This window comes from Petaurus breviceps, unplaced genomic scaffold (genome assembly GCF_028583685.1).
Source record: "Petaurus breviceps papuanus isolate PSGF00001 unplaced genomic scaffold, PetGlider_PUasm1.0 90849, whole genome shotgun sequence".
NCBI lineage: Eukaryota > Metazoa > Chordata > Mammalia > Diprotodontia > Petauridae > Petaurus > Petaurus breviceps.
The window spans coordinates 22,857,283-22,877,960 of NW_027187361.1; the positions used below are offsets into that span (position 1 = coordinate 22,857,283).

The 20,678-nt window shown below is 39.7% G+C and overlaps 1 protein-coding gene across 1 annotated transcript in view; it reads right to left on the reverse strand.

Annotated features, from left to right (window-relative positions):
* The window catches only part of VWA3B (von Willebrand factor A domain containing 3B), a 210,539-nt gene extending 190,135 nt beyond the window's left edge, over positions 1-20,404 (reverse strand). The window contains exons 1-5 of the mRNA XM_069073058.1: positions 20,341-20,404; positions 15,249-15,473; positions 12,340-12,434; positions 8,844-9,094; positions 7,537-7,696 (exon numbers count right to left, since the gene is read on the reverse strand). Of these exons, the coding sequence (XP_068929159.1) occupies positions 7,537-7,696; positions 8,844-9,094; positions 12,340-12,434; positions 15,249-15,473; positions 20,341-20,404 (795 nt within the window). The remainder of the gene's footprint in view (positions 1-7,536; positions 7,697-8,843; positions 9,095-12,339; positions 12,435-15,248; positions 15,474-20,340) is intronic.
* Between the last annotated feature and the right edge of the window lie 274 nt (positions 20,405-20,678).

Sequence of the window (20,678 nt, forward strand, 5' to 3'; positions counted from 1 at the left end):
TCCTGGATCTATTTTCCAGGTCAGTTGTTTTTCCAACAAGATATTTTACATTGTCTTCTTTTTTTATTCTTTTGGTTTTATAATTTCTTGATTTCTCATAGTCATTTGCTTCCATTTGCTCTAATTTTTAAGGAATTATTTTCTTCAGCAAGCTTTTGGATCTCCTTTTCCATTTCATCAATGCTGCTTTTTAAGGCATTCTTCTCCTCATTGGTTTTTTGAACCTCTTTTGCTATTTGGTCTAATCTATTTTTAAGGTGTTATTTCCTTCAGTATTTTTTGATGTCTCTTTTACTGAGGTCGGCACCAATGAGACATTGCATGATCAGAAGAGCATGGAATGAAGAGACACGAGCCAGGCAGGATCTGTCAGAGCCGTCCATTTATTTGTCTGAGGGTCAAGGCTTATATACTATGCGCCAGCATAACTTCCTTTTACTTTGTCCCCTTGTGCACATGAGGTGTGCGGTCACTTCTCAGTTATCACATCCTATACGCTTGCGAGTCACAGGAGGACAGTGAGCCAATATCTTGAGAAACAATGTGGCCCTCACGGGGAGCAGGGAAAATCTGGCGCAGACTCTTCCCATGCCTGGACTGTCTCTGTACTCGCCCTTTACATCTCCCCCTTTCTTTGCAAGCAACTTTAGAGCATGAATCTCAGTTCCCATAGTGGAGAGACTTGCCGAGAAGGTGAATAAGCAGAGATACAAGGCACAGTCCTACCAGCAGGCTTGTCAGGGGAACAAAGCAGAGAAGCCTAGCAGTAAGATTATTAATCGGATTGATTTTGTTTAGCCAGTGGAACATCTGATTGGCTATTCCGTCAGGATCAGTGCCTGAAATATGACTTTTTGAAATTTGATCAGTTATAATCAACAACTGATTTATATCCCACGTGAGGTTGTGGCTATTAATACTATTTCTTATCTGATCCCAAGTGATATTGGAGGTTACATTGTCCCAAATATATGGAGTTACACAAACATAAATATATCTATAATCACATTTCAATTGCAAACGAACTTCCAATTGTTGAACATGATCTCCTAACCATAACATAGATTGCTCTACTAAAGTCAACTCAGCCTTGAGCTCTTTATCTATCTTGACTTGTTCTTGAAGTGCCCTAGAAACATTTTTTCATGAGCTGATTCATGAAATGGGCAGTTTGTACTGATTCTGTTAATGCAACAGCAGATACAGCTAAAGAAGAAATTATTGCAATGGCAGCCAAGACACCTGCAATAAAGAGTCCCACAAATCTTTTTTCTTGACTCCTCTGCCTTCCCTGCCATAATGGCCTGAGTAAGATTTGTCTCTCTTCCTTCATCTTTCACATATGGTCTTTCTATGCCCCCCAGTAACTGAGAAGTATTTGTTGTCACCCCAATGATCTTATCTGCCCATGTTCCCACCCTCACCTTTGGCAGGTATGCTATATAAGTTCAATGTGTTTGAGTCTCTTTCCCTGGGTTTTGTGGATAGACAGTGAGGCAAGCAGGAACAACGGTGTCTTTCTATCCCATGTTCTTCTTGTCTATGGCCTGCATTTCCTGCATCACCTGTCCTTTCTTTTCTTATTTCTTCTGATGGTCAGCCTAGACATTTCTAGGATTAAGGTATTCACAGGGTTGAATGTTTCTTTCCGGAATCCAGATTGGTCTCTCCACTCCATCTGGAAAAAAAGAGGCATAACCTAATCCCCAGGTTAGCAATTTATCTGACCCAAACCATCTTCCTGTCTTTGGATCTTTCCACATAACTGGAACTTCCTTTTCTACCTGGTTATCTTTTTCTTTCTGTTTAAAATGTTTTTCAGCAGGTATAAATCCCTGAAAATATGGTGTTAAAAAAATTTATTGTATAAAACACCATATCAAATTGTCTCTTTATCCTTCTTTCTTCCCCTTTTTGTTTTTGGAGGGTTAGTTTTTCCTTTCTACTATTGCTAACAGTGGTGGGACCCCTTTTGATCCATAGCTGCAGCCATTACTTGTGTCTGATAAGTTATTGTCCTTATATTTTGGCATCTTTGAATCATGTCTGTAGTATTCATATTTGATTTTCCTCCTGAAAGAGCTTGCTTACAATCTACATTTGCATTTTCTGTAGTCAATTTTCCATATATTTGCAGCCTACGAGTCTGAGACACTCCTCTGTATTACCATGATTAGTCTACTTAAGAAGTCTGGGAAAGCTTCTTGAGGTCCTTGCATCACTTTAGTGGATGAGGTCCCTCAGTCTGTCTTCCCTGGAACCCTAAGCCATGTTGTTCTGGCGGCTTTCATGATTTGCTCATAAGCTATTAGCTCATAACCTAATTGGTCCCTGAGTGAGGTAAATCTTCCTGTGCCAGTAAGTTGTTCAAAACTTACAGGAGTCCTAGTCTTGTTTCTCCTAGCTTGGTCCTGGCATGCTTCAAAAAATTCTGACTTCCATACTAAGTAGTCACCTCCACCTAAGGCTGTTTTTGCGAAGGAGTACCAATCCAGGGGATATAGTGCCGTGTTAGAGATTGAGTCCAAGAGTGTCTGGACATAAGAACTATTGGCCCCATAATTGGATGCCCCGGTCCTAAGTTCTTTTAACAATTCCAAATCAAGTGATTGATGTTCTCTTAGCATTTACCCCGGGTTATTAGGATCCAGACTCTCAATTACTGGTAAAGCTAACTTCATGTCTATTGGGACCTCCTCCCCTCTTTCTTTGGCCTTTTTAATAACTGCCTGAACTAAACCTATTGGTTCCTCCATCGCTGTCTGATCTCTCATGGGTAAGATTCAACTTTGTGAGCTATACATGGTTGGGGCTGGAGCACGAGGAGGAACTGGCTCAGGAAACCCTTTATTTCCTAAGTCTTCCTCTTCTATGATCTTCAATTGCTTCTCTATGTAGTGTGCCATTTCTTCCTCCTTATCTGTCCCTGCAGACGTGTCCCCCTTTAATATTTTGGTGGCTAGAGATACCTTGTCTGGGGATCAAAGGCATATCTTTAATACATTCTATATTGAAAATGCAGAGACAGGGAATGCACTGGGCCCAACTTCTCTGTAATACTCACTCATCTGTCTGCCTACTATCTCCTGTTTCTCTAAATCAGTGGTCCTTTCTTGAGGAAACCATGGGCAACACACCTATAACATATTCTAAGAATTCTTGAAACTGACTACTGGTTATCAAAAGTCCTCTTTCTCTAACTATTTTCTTTAAAAGTTTTAAATAAGACTTGAGGTCTTTACTTCCTGATTGTTTCTGACCCATTCTTGCTCTCGGCAGCATGCTCAAAACCAAAAACAAGCCAGAGTAACTAAACAAAAGTAAACCAGAGCGCTGTTCTTCTTGCTTTTGCCTATAAAAACTCGATTCTCCTATTTCCCTATTTTGTCCCTAACACATACTCACGTTAGCCTGCTGATTTGTTCTTCTAAGTCTAGAATACTTAAAAGAAAACCCCGCTCTCTCCTCCTTACCTTTTTGTTGAGTTCTCTGGAGCCCAGGAGGCTGCTTTCCTCATACTGTCTTTCAGGTCCCTGTTTGGGCGCCACTTGATGCCTGCACCAACAAGGCACTGCATGAGAGTGTGGAGAGTCAGGCAGGATCTGTCAGGGCAGTCCATTTATTTGTCTGAGGGTCAAGGCTTATATACTAAGCACTAGTATAACTTCCTTTTACTTTGTCCCCTAGTGCACATGCGGTGTGGGGGTCACTTCTCGGTTTTCACATACTGCACTCTTGCGCATTACGGGAGGGTGGTGAGCCAACATCTTGAGAAACAAGGTAGCCCTCATGGGCAGCAGGGTTTAAGGAAAACCTAGCCCAGAATCTTCTCATGCCTGGACTGTCTCAGCACTCGCCTCTACATTTTACCAAATCATTGACTTGTTCTTGGTGATTTTCTTGCATCACTCTCATTTCTCTTCCTAATTTTTCCTCTATTTCTCTTGATTTTCAAAATCCATTTTGAGCTCTTCCATGACCTGAGACCAATTTATATTTTTCTTGGAGACTTTGGATGTAGGAGCTTTGACTTTGTTGTCTTCTTCTGAGTGTATGTTTTGATATGCCTTGTCACCAAAGTAATTTCTATAGTCTGAGGGGGGTTTTCCTATTGTTTGCTCATTTTCCCAGCCTATTACTCAACTTTTAAACTCTTTATTAAGGTAGGGCTCTGCTTTCCCTGTGGAGGGTTTACTAACCCAAGTTTTGTGCAGCTGTTTTCAGAGACACTTCTAAGGACCTGTAAGTTTTCACTTCTTCCAAGGTGGTGTGATCTAAGAAGAGATATTTACTCCTCTCCAGGCCTGTGCTGTAGTCTGTAAGTGACCACAAACACTCTTTTCTGCACTGCAACAGTGAGGAGGGTTCCCTCTCCACTGCTCCCACAAGTTCTGCTATGCCAGTCTCCTCCTCGCACCAGGACCACAACCCAGATCCAAGGACCGTCCAGCAGCTACCACCACTGCTCATCCAGTCACTCCCAAGGCCTGCTTCTGGTTTGCTGGGGCTAGGGCCAAGGTTAGACTCTGTGCTTCTCTCTCACTCAGGTCTGACAGACCTTCCCTACTGACCTTCCAAGTGGTCTTTGGTGTTTGTAGGGTGAGAAGTCTGTAAACCACCCCAGCTGCCAGTGATTCAGTATCCCCAAGCCTATTCCAGGTGTGTTGAGGGCTGGTCTCTGCTGGTGTGGCCTGGACTGGACTGTGCTTTTCTCCAAGCCCAGTGCAATAGATCTTTCTTACAGACTTTCCAGATTGTCTTGGGCTGGACATTTATTTCACTCTGTCTTTTTGTGGATTCTGCTGTTCTAGAATTTGTTTAGAGTCATTTTTATAGGTATTTAAAGGAGTTTAGGGGAAATCTCAGGCAAGTCCCTGCCTTTGCATCTTGACTCAATCCCACTCCCCAAATATTTTCAATGAGTTTTCTTTTGAAAGATCCTTTTTCTCCACTTCTATATTCCTCCATTTTTATATATTTTAAAGGTTATGAATGAGTTTTGCTTTTACATTACCTACATATATAGATTACCCCCACTGTGAAAGGCCTCGATTTCTGTTAATTAAAACAAAAGACCAAAAATATTCCAATATCTAAAATGAGACAACTAATAGAACTAGAGAAGACAAAAAGTCATTCCCCAATAAACAAATGCTCACAGGATATGAAAACGTTTCCAAAAGACCAATTGCAAACTACTAATACTTACATGAAAGAATGTTCCAAATCACTAATAAAAAGAGAAATGCTATCAGAACGGTTCCCAACGTTCTACTTCATGCTTGGCAAATTGGTGAAAATGACAATAAATAAGAATAAACAATGAGAGATTATGGAAAGATGGTCACAAGAATGGAGAAACCATAAATTGGTTTAATCACTCTGGGAAGAAATTTGAAATTACTAATAATAATGACTAGTATTTATACAGCCACTTAAGGTTTGCAAGATAATTTACAAATATTGTGTCATTTTATCCTCATAAATACCCTGGCAGGTAGGTTAGAAATGCAGAAACTAAGGAAGAAAGATGTTAAGTGACTGGCCAAGGGTCATACAGCAAGTTAACAGCCAAGGCCAGATTTAAACTCCGGTCTTCCTGACTCCAGTCCAGGGCTCTCTCTACTCTACCAGCTAGCTGTCTTTTATTATGCAAATTATGCAAAGAGAATTACTAAAATGTCCATACTCTTTGACCCAGAGATTCCACTGCCAGGCATATACTCCAAGGAAATCCGTAAGAATCAGAAAAGCCTCTTATATACCTAAATATTTATGGTAGCAAAGAAGTTGTCCACCTTTTGGGAAATGGCTAAACAAATTTCAATATAATGAATATAATAGAATATTAGTTCACTGTAAGAAATGATGAATATGATGAACTCAGAGAAACGTGAAACTGAATTCTGAGAAACTGTAATGATCAAGCCTGACCTCAAGTAAGAAATATGTGAAGACATTATCCTCCTCACAACCTGCTTTTCTGAAGAAATGGAGGCTTATGTGTATGGAACACCGATGCAATGTCTGACTTTTTCTATATTGCCTAGGTTTGCAGAACATTTTCCTCACTTTTTAATTCTTTATTATAAGACTCTCCAGGAGGGAAATGAGGAAGGAATACATTTAATAATAGATGACATAGAAGTAAAAGATATAAACATTTTTGTTTTTAAAAATCCAGATAATAAAAATTTTATCTATTCAAGTGACATTTTAGCTACATTAGTCATTTTGAAACTTGCTCAAGTCTGGGATAAGGAGGGAGAGGGTTGAAGAAATGTGATCTCTTGGATGGAAAAAAAGCATAAAGTCTTGGAGAATTCCCTTATTCCTTCCTAACAATTCTTGGTCTTTCTTGAGATTCAAGGCTATATTCAAGGTAGACAGGAACATTCTCTGTGAATGATCCACATTTGCTAGCACCATGTAAACTCTCAGATAATTTCCAAGGCAAATTTAATCACATATTGCCCTTAAATTTTTCATCACTGGGGCTTTCTCTCCTCTTATACATGCATTCTCACCAAATTACCATAGCTTATCTCTATCTCCTAGGCCAGAAATTTATAATAGTAAACAGATGCTCAAAAAAACCAAATAGCTTAAGTAAAAAGGAAAGGACCACCACAGATGTTGGGGATCACAAAAACAATTTGAGAATCTTAGAAAGAAAATGTGGGTGCCTGCAGATGAGCATACACACATTTATCCAATGACCCATGAAATAATATGATAGTCCAGATTTACCTTTGATTTAGAAGACATGGGACAAAAGCATAATTTATTACTTTTAAATATGTATATTATTAACAACAACACATTAATGTGCAGCTTTAAGGTTCACCAAAGCACTTTCCTTACAACAACCTTTTAAGATATGCAGCAAAAGAACTATGTTCATTTTACAGATGGGGAAACTAAGGCTCAAAAAGATCAAAGTGATTTTGACCAAGATTTATACAAATTACATTAGATGGTCCCACAGGGGACTCAACCTGTGAGTACAAGCTTGGGAGAGGGGTAGATACAGAGGGGGTTTTTAACACACACCTCTATTTATTGGAGAGGCAGTATGGGGTAGAGAATAAGGCACTGGACTTGGAGTTAGAAAAACCTGGTTTCAAAAACTACCCCCAGACACTAGCTGAGTGACCTTGGGGCAGTCACTTACCTTCTTATACCTCAATTTCCTCATCTGCAAAATGAGTTATGGACTCCATTGCCTCTAAAGCTCCTTCAGCTTTACATCTCTAATAACTATAATATGGATTAAGATATGAAACATGAATTAGCATATCTCATGAGTTAGATATCATCTTGGAAGGTAGGGTCCTAAAGGAATGAATAGGATGAAAATGTGGGAAATGTTGATAAAGATATCAAGGAAGGTGAAAGGCCAGGGGATTAGTCTTATTATTGAAGGCAGGGATCCTAGACCGTCTGCAGCACATGAAGGTGCCACATGAAAGGTGAGGCTCTAGAGAAAAACTTCACTTGTTTCTTATTTGTTTGAGGGTCAGCATACATACTCACTGAGTCATCTCTCTTAGCTTCAGTTAGAGCATTGATGGCACTATTATGAGCCACAGGACACTTGCACACCAGTTTCTTAATCCACTTAACAGCAGAGTTTATGAAATCCTCACTGGTAAAGACAGATTCACACTGCCACTTGGTCATGATCTGAGCAGCTCTGGGGGAAAGAAATCACATTGGAGGGTGAAATAGCAATCATTAACTAGTTATGTGGATCACAAGGTATTTCTATACATATTTTTATACACATAGTTGATTTCCCTTTGTCTTTGACTTCTTTGGGTAATATGCCTAGTAGATATAATACTGGGTCAAAGGCTATACACAGTTAAGTGACTAGCTATAGTTCCAAATTGTTTTCCAGAATGGTTGGATTGACCCACAGCTCTACTAAAGGCATATTAACTCACACTAATTTTTCAAGAAATTTTTCAATTAACAAGAGAAAAGAGATGAGTAAGTTGCTGGGTATGTTGGAAGAGTTCAGGGAAAAGGGTTATTGCTTTTTATTTTTTTTAGGATGGATGAAATTTAAATATGCATGTATGTGGCTGGAAAGGAGTCAGCGAAGAGAGAAAAGTAGAGATGGGTGAGAAAAGGAAAGGCAATAAGGTCCTTTCAGACTCTGAGGTTCTGGGATCCTGTGATTAAGTCCCTCCGTAGAGCTCATCATTGTGGGTAATTCTCTTCCAGTGGTACTGATTGCAACCCATCCAAACTAATCATCAGTCTTCCGCAGGAGGTTCACTCAATGTGTCGAGGACTTTCCTCTGCATCTCTTGGTGTGGTGTGGATACCAATGGAATATGACAGTTCTGCACGTGTTATCTTTTATTCTTTTCACATGACCCACCCACACCCTTTTTTCATATTTCTACCTTACAAATCCTTCATATTCATTCTCAAGTATAGTTTTCCATTGGCTCTCTGTTGCAGACTGCCCACTCACCATGAATCCCTCCGTTGCCTTTTTTTTTTTTATATATTTTTAAGCAATCGGGGTTAAGTAACTTGCTCAAGGTTACAAGGCCAGGTGTTTCTGGGTGTGGTGCTGAGTGTCTGAGCCCGGGATTCGATCTCCAGGTCGTCCCAACACTGGAGCCGGTGCTCTTACTCGCTGAGCCACCTGGCCACCCCTACCTCCATTGCCTTTTAGTCGACCCATAGCCCCAATTCAGTTTAATGTGGCAAGCATTTATTGCTGCTGCTGTTATTATTATTAAGTCATTAGGCATGTTCATTAAAACGCATGTGTAAATTCTACCTCTCTTCAGATCATTCGTTAGCAAAATCAATCAACTTACCGTATGAGGTTAAATCTGGTCACGTGAGTCACCTGTTCCTCCATGACCATTATGAGAGCATCTTGGCAAAGGCTAAATTCCTCATCATCCAGAGAACCAAAATCTAGCACTATGGTGATACATTTGTCCAAGATTACACCAAAAATTTGCCGGCTTCCACTGGTCAACCAATTCATCCTCTGTTTGAGGCATTCCACGGCATCCCTTAAGTGCTTCACAAATGGATAGATCAGCTCAGTTTTTGCTGTCAGCTTGACACCAATAAAAACACAAAGAGATGCCACCATCAAGATAAATTCTGGAATCTCAGGGTTAGCATCCCACTGTCCTATCTGTAGAAAAGCTTCGCCTAAGTCAAGCAATAAAGAAGAATTCACGTTTATGTATCACTTCAGGAATTATAAATATCCATGATAGAGGTAAATCTCCCCTATTACCATGCCCTTCTTACAGATTAGGGAACTGATGCACAGAAGAATTAAATGTCTGCCAAATGATGCACAATTGTGAGTGCTACGATCTGGACAATTACTGCTCTAAAAATCTCACGTAATCACAAAATGTTTTCATTTTTCTTAGTGAATATTTTAAAGTCAACAAAGTATTAGTGTCTACAGATGAGAATTAAATCTGGTCAAGTCTGCCTGCCTAGTCTATTAGGTCAGAATAATTTGTGAAAAGAGATGTCAGCCAAGGCTGATAATCATCCATTCCTTGCCAATTTTTCAACTGAAAATTTCTTGAAAAAGTCCTCCAAGGCCATAACACAAGGAGAAAGCTAGTTTGCTATATTAAAATCGTTTGTGTACCTTCTAAAAATGTTTTTATAAGGTTTGTTGATGTACCTGGATCTAGGGTTATCTTTAGGTCAGAACACTTGGCCACTCTCAAGAAATTTAAGAGGAGACCCTAGTAAAGCAGATTGTGGGATCTCATACGAAATGCTCCCCAATATATTGTACAACCAAATGTTGCTGGGGAATGTTCTGAAATTCACAACTATTTCTTCCCAGTTTATTAGCCATAGCTATTCAGCACTCACGGCCAGAAGCCCCTCAGTCTTTCTCTCCAATCTTCCATGTTTCCAGCCAAAATTTCACCATTACAAAGTTTCTTGATTCTTTTATTTTTTTTTTTTTACGGCTATGACATCATGAATTCTTCACAGTAGCTATAACTAATTAGGATCAGGAGCTCCTTATTGCCTCTAGGAAATATGTAAACCTGTATATTTGGAATTTCCAAGGACTGCAACTGCAAACAGTAAGAGATTATTTCTTTTCCTTTCCCCTGAAAAGGAGAAATGACCCTTTGATTCTCAGTCAAAACCCTTCACAGTCTTCTGGATTGATCTCACATTTTTATGTCTCATTTACTCCTATATTCTAGCAAAATTGACCTACTTGCCATTCCTGGTATATAACATTCTATTTCCCACCTCCATTCCTTTGCCTATGCCGTTCCCCATACCTAGCACCTTCTCCCTCCTTTCCTTCACCTCTTGAAACCCCTGGCCACTCTCAAGATTCAGTTTAGTACCACCCTTTATTTGGGAGGACTTTCCTGATCCTCCCAATCTCCCAGTTATTAGTGCTGTCTCTACCCTGCACCCCTGCCATGACTTTGCATTTATTAATTTGTGTCCACGTTTTATCCTCTCATCAAATATAACATTCTTGAGAGCAAAGGATATTTTGTTTTTTTCCTTTCCTAGCCTAGCATATTGCCTTGCCCTAGGTTTAACAAATGGCTATTGAATAAAATTTAAGAATCCTAGCATTTAGAGATGTTTAGTCCATCCCCTTCATTTTATAATTGGGGAAACTGAGGCCCAGCAAGGTCCAGTTGTTTGGGGAAACCACCTGTCCATGGTCACAGTGTAATTGCCAGAATTCAAACTTAGGTCTTCCATCTGCAAATCCAGGGCTCTTTGTGGCATAACAAAATGTTGGCAGATGTCCATATATGTGAACATAAAGACCACTATTACAAACAGAGCTTAGATCAGATACAATTGTGCAGCCATCATAGGAAATTGAATTATGCCAGGTGTCAAGTATCTGTTTTTAAATAGATATTTTTATGCTCCAATAATTATTTTGTTTTTGATAGAAACAAAAAGAAGCAATGTGGCCATAGAAAATGCTATCACAGACTTGGATTTGGAAGGACCCTCAAAGTTCATCTAATCCAATCCCTTCATTTTACAAATAAGGAAACTGAGGCCCTAAGGACCAAATAACCTTAAAAGTCACATAGATAGTAAGTAGCAGAGCCAGAATTTCAAACCCAGGTCCTCTGATTCCTTGCCTAGAACACTCTCTCTACTGTACCACAAGAGTCAAAGGATCTGGGTTCAAATTCTGACTCTGATATTTGTTACCTGAGTGACCTTGGGCAAGTTAATTAAGCTTCAGTTTCTTCATCTAAAATATGATAGAATTAGGCTTCTGGTTTTAGATTCTATGATTCTAAAATAGGGGTTGGGGGAGGAGAGGGAATTCTGTGCCATCCACTCAATGTAGAAAAAAAGAAATCCAGTACTTTCTTTTAGCTAAATTATAAGAGATTTAAATCTAAGAGCCCCCTCAGTTGTCCTAAACCATTCTAGGTAAATGATACAACATAACCTGGCTTATAATAGGTTTATGATAACCATTGTCCCTTCCTTGCCTGGAAGCCTTACTTTTCACCAACAGGACTTGCTGGTCCTGGCTTTCAGTTGACTCCTATGTTTCTGTTTTATAAGCCAATGTTGATTCTCGAATATTTGAGCGAGGGCAATTGCATCTTTATGTAGTGCAGTAGATGCAGTACTGGGCCCAGAGCCAGGAAGACCTAAGTTTAAATCCGAACTTAGATACTTACTAGCTGTGTGACCCTGGGCAAGTCACTCATCACTGCTTGCCTTAGTTTCCTCTTCTATAAAATGAGTCAGAGAGGGAAATGCTAAACAACTTCAGTATTTGTGCCAAGAAAACACCAAACGGGATCACAAAGAGTCAGACAAGACTGAACAAAAAATACCCCAAAATGTACTTCCTACTCAAGATACTTAGAGTCTCCCTTGCTGGGGAAATAGAGGTGAAGTTACCCATTAAAATTAGAAGAAGCGTGGTGTTGTACAAAAAGCACAGGACTTAGAGTCAGCAGAGCACCAAGTCTGAATCCTGCTGTGTGACCCTGGGCAAGTCACTTAACTCAGTTTGCCTCAGTTTCCTCATCTGTAAAATGAGCTGGAGAAGGAAATGGCAAATTACTTCAGTATCTTTGCCAACAAATGAGGTCATGGAGAGTCAGAAACAACTAAAGAACTAAATCTTTATGTGAGAAATGACATATTATGAATCACTGTATCAAACATAAATGTATTAAACTGTTCAAAGGAAATCTTTGGAAAAGCCTCTGCTTGACTTTTGTGCTTGTTCCCCAGACCGTATCACCGCTTAATGAGAGACGATACAATACAATACAATACAATAATAAGCTCATTTACCCTGTACACTGTGCCATCTTCTGCTTTACAGAATTGACGAAATAGACCATTTGCATATCGGGAAGCCACTGTTCTCCCTATTGAAGACACATAATCTGCATTTTTAAGAAAAACACAAGTTGGGGTGAATTATTATTATTATTTCTTCTTATTTTTTCTCCTCTGTCACAGTTTAGACAACAACCCCAGTGATGTCAAGCAATGATGCCTTATACTCTGTCCTAAAAATAATGCATTTCAAGGGTACATACAAACATGACCATTTTTGACACCTGTAATTTTTCTGGGCATGTGAATGGTGATTATAGCTAATTTCTTGGTTTAAAAGCATAGAATTCTCAAGTTAGGGACAATCTAATCTAACTCTTGTGTTTAACAAAGGATCAGGCTTTTCGGGCAGCAAACACAGTGGACAGAGGGCTGGGCCTGGAGTGGGGAAGATCTGAGTTCACCTCAGGCAAGTTACTTGTTGTTTGGCCCTCATTTTCAAAGAGGACCAATGACATCATGTGGGCAATATCTTGACTTGGGCATCAACTGGATTTCAGTGAGAAAGAGGTGCAGAAAGTCGTCAGCCCCCTCCCTCCTCCAGTCATGGTCCGAAGGCAGGACAAAGGTCAGGATGACTGACGATGGCCTGGGACACAGTGGATGACCTAGGCATCTTTGATGTCTGATGGCCCCTAGGCACTCCATGGTGCCTGCTTCAGCCACCTTCTCAGCCATTGGAACAAATTGTTCTCATTCGCCCATTACTCTAGGAAAAGTTTTCGCATACTTGGGCTAGATGTGATTAACATTAACCTGGTTTATCCCATCTGGGAGACCAGTTTACCGAGGTGTGGATGCTGGGCATGCCACAACTTCTTGGAACCACAGGTGAGAATTGGTGGTGGTGCGAGCTGAATCAGATGAACACCAGAGGTGGACAAGCAGCCTTGAACAAGGTCCAGCAAGTCCTCCCATCAGAGGTACTGGTACTTCTGAATGCCCGTATGCCCCATTTAAGTCATTTAAATGATGTGTGACTCAATTTTCTCAACTATGTAAGTAGGATAATAACAGTGACCCTCTCAAGGTTGTTGTGAAAGTCAAATGAGATAATACTTATAAAAAGTGCTTGGCACATAGCAAATTCTATAGAAATACTTATCTCTTTCCCCCAGTGCTTTCTTCTTAGACTGATTAAAGCATAAGTTCAATGGATAATCAGAAATTATATTTAGCTTGGAAAAGTTAGATTTTGATCTGGTTTTCAGGACTGAAAAAAGTAATCTCAAATATATATTATACCTTAGGGAACAACCCCGTGGTGTGCTAGACTTGGAGGAAGGAAGATTTGGTTCAAATTCCATCTTACTAACAGTGTGACCCTGGGCAAGTCACTTAACCATTCTGAAACTCACTTCCCTCATCTGTGAAATATACCACCAAAAGTGTCAAATATTTATTCTTTCAGCATTCTAAGAATGTCTTTAAAAGAGTTATCTAAAAATTACTATTAAGTTTTAATTCTAATAGGGTCTTCATATGTCTATGTAGACTCTTTAACTTTAAAAATAAATACTCACACATTTCAAGAAAACAAACCTGTCTCTAACCCAGGTTTGGTTTGGTTTTTTTTGTTTGTTTGTTTTTTCAGATTGAGAACTATTGAGAATATCAAGTGGAAAAAAAAGGTAGAAATGATACAAAGGTCTTAAACATACAAAGAATTCCTAGCTCTTAAAAGAGGAAAACAGACTCATAGGGCTTGAAGGAAACTTTAAGTCTCAATTAATTTTATTTTAAAATCCAACTCATTTTATGGTTAAATGAACAGAGTCTCAGAGAAGTTGTAACCCATAGAGTTGATCTGGCTAGTTGGTGGCAGAGGCCATGTTAGAATCTAGGCCTAACTCCCAGCCCAGAGCTCTTTCTTACTGCTTCTCCAGACCCTGTTCTCACTCAGGAGTCGTGGAATCATCTCCTGCCCTCTAATTTTTGACATCATATTCCAAGAGTTGAGGGAAGACAAGGACAGAGATGGATCTATTTTTTTCTTTTTTTCCTCTTTTTTTTACTTAATGCTCTGATTCCCCTGTGAGGTGAGACATGGATTATGAGCCAGGAGTTGCCTGTTTGCAGACTCAGGCAGGAGTCAGGAGTGGCTGGCCCACAGACCTGCAGAAGGAGCCCCAGGACTCAGGACTTGGCCCCAGGTCAAGATGAAAATTTTGCAGCAGGACCAGAGCAGTGAACGTGCTTTCCTGCCTCATCCACCTGGGATGGGTTGGGACCCAGGGGATGGAAATGTCTATGGTGGGAGGGGGGAAAGTGTCGTGCCCCTGCCCAGCACCCACCCTGTTGGTTTTGCTGCCCAGCTGCCCCTCAAGACTTGGAAGCAGGGGCTGGAGCAGTGTTAAGACTTGGACTTACATGGCTCATATGTGCATTGTGCACCTGAGAGTGCCAGGTAGGAACCTGCAATGGCAGTGTGGGGAGAAGGACTTGACTTGGACACTCTGTTTGGATTGAGGGAATTGTAACCTTCTGTGACGTAGAGATGGAGGATGTTGTGTTCTCTGCTACCCCCGGGGATGTGCTGTGTTAGCAGCCCTCCTGTGTGCTGGTGTTATTGGTCACACCTCCACAACAGCGGCAAGTGTCATAAACAATATGTCAGTGCATTAACCAATCCATGTAGAATAAAACCAAACACTACACTAAGCAGTGATAGGAAAAGAGCTAAAGCCCTTCATGTCCTAAAACTCTGGGACTACAGGAAATTGAGAGTTTTTCATCCCCTTAAAGGGTTCCATAATGCATACGGTAAATGTTACACACACACACACATATACCCGCACAGAAAGCTGACACACAACATGACGGTTAGTCTGCCAGGCGTGTGAAATTTGCAGTTACTATACCTTCCTGATGTGGAAATCCAATCTGAGGTAGAATCTGGGACAGGGTCAGTTTTTTGATTTTGAGTCCATGAATTCGAAGCCATTCCTTGGATGAAATGAGATTGTGGCTGTCCAAGTGCCCCTGACTGTCACTTGGTTCCACATTCTTCGATGGTGGCCTTTCATGGGAGGGGGTTGGTAGTAACCTTTCCAACTCTGATCCTCTGTTTAGGTCACTGGAAACTACTGTAAAGGAAGGGACCAAAACATAATTGGAAAACTTACAGCTCACATTTATGTGGCATTTCACTGTTTACAGAACACGGAATGTACATTCTCTCATTTGACATCCACAGCAACTCTGTGTGGTAGATAGGGAAGATATTATTGCCCTCATTTTATGCATGAAGAGACTAAGGTCTTAGAGAAGCTGACTTGTCTAAGATCACACAGCTAATTAGTGGAAGAACCCAGACTTGAAGCGAGGTGTTCTAATTCCAAGTTTAGCGTTCTTTTCACTAAGTCGAGCTATGATTTGTCCACCTTTTTATTCCCTACCTCTGCCTCTATGTCCTCTCCTCCACTCACCAAGAAGACTTCAAACTTCCAAAAATGGTCCCCTCATACATGGCTGGAGGAGAGAAGTCTCTGAGCTTGAGCCCCATGACAGAATGAAGAAAATAACAGTTAGGAGAATTTGAGGCTTATGGGAGCATCGCCCACAACTGAGGATTAAAATCTGATTATAATAATAAGATGCTAAATGGAAAATAAAGGAAAAATAAAAATGAGGAAGCAAAGGAAAAAGAATCCAACCAGAGATAGATATTTTGGTATAAAAGAAGATCTGGGTTCATATTCAGAGGAAGAAAGTGAGGTTAAAAAAACACTCCTACCCCAAAGAGTACCATCAAATGGGTCACAAGTCCACAAAGAGTTTTTGGGAAAACTTAAGAAGGAATCCAAAAATCAAATAAGAGATTGAGAAAAAATAGGGGAAAAAAGTCATCGCAATCCAAGAAAATTATGAAAAGAAAATTAACCATTTGGAAAAAGAGATCCAAAATCTTAAGGAAGAAAATAACTCCTTGAAAAATGGAATTGGGCAAGAGGAATTGAAGGATGTTATAAAACACCAAGAAATAATAAAATTAGAAACAATAGAAGAGAATCTGAAACATCTCATTAAAAAAAACAACCAATCTGAAGAATAGATTGAAGACGCGTTGGACTACCTGAAAGTTATGATCAAAAAAGAATCTGGACACGGTATTATAAGAAATTACTAAAGAAAATTGCCCTGAAGTTCCAGAACAAAAGAATAAAGTAGAAATAGAAAAAAAAAATCTGCTGTTCACCACCTGAAAGAGATCCCAGGAGGAAAACTTCCAGAATTGTCATAGTCAAATTTCAAAATTCCCAGGTTAGAGAGAAAAGATTGCAAGCAACGCCAACAATAAATTTAAATACTGTGAAAATACAGTCAGGACTTCATAAGACCTAGCAGCTTCTACTCCAAAAGATCATAGGTCTTAGAACATATTTCAAAGAGCAAAAGAGCTGGGATTGCATCCAAGAACAACTTATCCAACAAAGTTGAGTATAATCCTGAATGGGAAAAAAAAATGGACATTTGACAAACTGAAAGGCTTTCAGGTATTTGTAACAAAAAGATCAGAACTCAATGGGAAATTTGATATAAAAGATCCAGAAGAAATACAAGGAAAACATTAAAGACTAATTATAATGCCCTCATTAAGATCAAATTGTTTACTTATTGTGTGTGTATATGCGTGTGTGTGTGTGTGTGTGTGTGTACACATAAATGTTATCAGTGTCCTTAAAACTGTCATCATTACTAAGGTAGCTTCAAAGAAAGGTTGGAACTGAGTTGTGCATGATAGAGTGATTCTAAAAAACAAAATTGGTTAGGAAAAGGTAAAAGGGAACAGCTGTATTATAAAAATTTGGTGTGAAAGGAAGAACTAATACAGAGGAAACAGGTTGGGGTGGAGGGTTGGTAATGTTGGAACCTTACTCTGATCTGGGTTGAACAGAGAACAAAATGTAATCTGCAAGGATGTAGAAGTCTTCTGGAAATAATAGAGGTGAGAAAACTGGGGGACAGGGTGGGAGAGGGACTTTTAGAGGGTTCTGTAGATTGGAATTTCGGAGAGTGGAGAGGATGGGGGAAGGACTTTTGGAAAGGTGTGTGGAATGCTATTGGAAGGATGAGGGGAGAGGTCATGGAGGACTCTTGGAGGGGTAGTTGGGGGGATAAGATAAGGTAAAATGGATAGGGTAAAAAGAGGGGCTGAAGAAGAAAATAGGGTAAAAATAAGATGGAAGGAAATTCACAAATAGTCATTATAACTTTGAATGTGAATGGGATGTTTACAGCTGTTCTTTGTGGTGGCAAAGAACTAGAAATTTCAGGGATCCCCATCAAATGAGGAATGGCTGTACAAGTTGTGGTGTATGGCTGTGATGGAATATACTATTCTATAAGAAATGATGAGCTCAACAATCTTAGAAAAACATGAAAAGACTTGCACAGGATGATGAAGAGGAAAGTGAGAACCAAGAGAACATTGTATACAGTAAGAGCAATTTTGTTTTAAAAACTACTTTAAGGGGCGGCCAAGTGGCTCAGCGAGTAAGAGCACCGGCCCCAGTGTCGGGATGACCTGGGGGATCGAATCCGGGATCAGACACTTAGCACCCACCCAGAAACACCTGGCTGTGTAACCTTGAGCAAGTTACTTAACCCTGATTGCTTTATAAAAAAAAATTAAGTAATTAAGTCATTTTGACTATTACAAATACACAAATTAAAAATAAAGACATATGAAAAAGATACTGTCTGCATCCAGAGAAAGAATTGATAAACAGAAGTATGTATAGAATAATTTTACATATATACATATTTGCATCTAATGGTAGCGGGAGGGAAGGAAGAAAAGAAAGAAAAAAAGTAATTTACATGATAACTTTATTATGTATTTAAAAGGAATAGCAAGTTGTACATAAAAGATTTGCAGTTTCACATGCAATTATCTTTTTTATTTTTCTATGTTATGGAAATGCTTGGGTTTTTTTTTACCATAAATTAAAACTAAAATAATTTTTTTTAACTACAAATAGCTTGAAACCAGCAAGCAAATGAGGAACATGGAGCATATTATATTGGCCATCGATAGCTATCCTGGGACAATCTGTAGGTGTTTTAAAAAACTCTCAAATTCTTCCTGTCAGAGAAACCTATCTAAACTTGCAGGACCACAGCTAATGTAGATGGATCCATGAGGCACAGTAGCAGGAAGGGGTGTGCTGGCAAATGTTTCACACCTGTTCTCTGAAGGAGAAAAAACAAATGTATGCACAACACACTTTTAAGTTTAAGCTGCATTGTTGATATTTTTTCCAATACGTTCTTAAGTCTGTTGGCCAGTCATTTCAGTTGTGACCCCTTTGGGGTTTTCTTGGCAAGTGGTTTGCCATCTCCTTCTCCAGCTCATTTTACAGATGAGGAAACTGAGGCAAATAAGGTGAAACAACCTGCCCAGGGTCACAAAGCTACTGAATGTCTGAAGCTGGATTTGAACTCAGGAAGATGAGTCTGAATCCACCTAGTCGCCCCATCTTATCTAAGCTTGATACATTATTACACTATAATCTCACAGTCCTTCCTCCTCTTAGCTGTCAAAGAGTTCTTCCTAAAATACAGGTCTGATCACGTCACCCCCACACTCAATAAACTTCAATGGCTCTCTATCAACTGGAGGATCAAATACAAAATCCATCTTTGGTGTTCAAATCCCTTCTTAACTTGTCCCTCCCCTCTTGCGGTCTTATATCTCATATCCCTGCCATGTATTCTATGATTCGGTGACCTAGATCTCCTAGCTGATCCTTAAATAAGACACTCCATCTCCTGACCATGGGTATTTTCACTGGTTGTCCCCCATATCTGCAATGCTGTCCCCCTCACCATCTCTGCTTTATGGCTCCTAGGCTTCCTTCAAATCTCAGATAAAATCCTACATTCTATAGAAAGTCTTTCCCATCCTGCCTTAATTCTCCTGCCTTCTCTCTGTTGATTATTTCAAATTCAGATAATATAAATCTCATTTGTACATTATCTCTCTCATTAGACTGTGAGCTCCTTCAGGGCAGGGATTGTGTGTTGCCTTTCTTACCTGGCAAATAGTAGTCACTTCATAATTGCTTATTAACTAACTAACTCTATCCCCAACCTAACAGAATACAGAAATATGATCTAACAGGTCTATGTTTCGTAAGTTCCATAACTGAAACTACCAAAAGGACCTCATTTATTACGCACTATACTACCTAAAATAGGCAGCTAGATGGCACAATGGATATAACACTGGGCTTGGAACCAAAAAGTCTCTTCTTTCCAAGTTCAAATCCAGCCCAAGACACTTATTAGCTGTGTGACCTTAGGGAAGTCATTTAACCTTGTTTTCCTCAGTTTCTTATCTGTAAAATGAACTGGAGAAGGAAATGGTTAACCACTCCGGCACTTTTGCCAAGAAACCTCCAAATGGGGTGACAGAGAGTTGGACACAACAGAAAAACAACTGAATTACAACAAAAGCCATGAATACATTATTCTTGCTAATCAAGAGCTAAGCCAGTCAACGCCATTGCAACTAACAAGTGTTGTCAATGACCTCTATATTTCAACAAACCCCAGTTTACCCCCAATCTAGCTATGGCTCTGACTGTGTATCATGCTAAAGTTCCAGTTATTTTTATTAAGTCAGACCGAGTATTTGCCGATATTTTGACTCAGACTTCAGACATTAAAGTAATCACTGTGGATATTGCTTAGGAGAAAGGCAAACACTCATAAGTTTTATATTAGGTTGTTGTCTATGTGGAAGACATCACCCTCTGGAGACCCAACGAACTTGAGATTATGAGTGCAAAATGGAAGAGTGAACCCAAATTAGGTACTACATGCAAATGTTGAACACCAAAGAAATGGTCAAAGTCCTATCTTCTGTGGATGTCTTGCCTTTCCTGCACATACAACCAAAGTCAGTGGCAATAATAACAGTATTATTAGGGCAAACAGAATACCAACTGTCTATTTCCTTGTGGTATTCGGTTTCACTCCAAACAAGTCTTCTCCGTAGGTTTCCAGCCATTTTCTAGGTTGAGTTTGGGGTCACTCTTCCTCTTTTAGCTTGAGGAGCAAAGGGCTCAAAGAACAAAGAACAGAGCAATGATCTGCAGTCTTCTCTTCAGGATTCGCACACAAGCTTTTTTCAGCAAAGGAGCTTTTAAACTTGGCAAGTAGTTCCTGTGGAGGCAAGAAAGGGCATCTCAAGAGAAACAATCTCAATTGTTTCAACATTCCTGGTAAACCTTTTCCTCCTCTCAAAAGCACTCATTGTCCTTGCTATATTCTGGAGTGTTCCT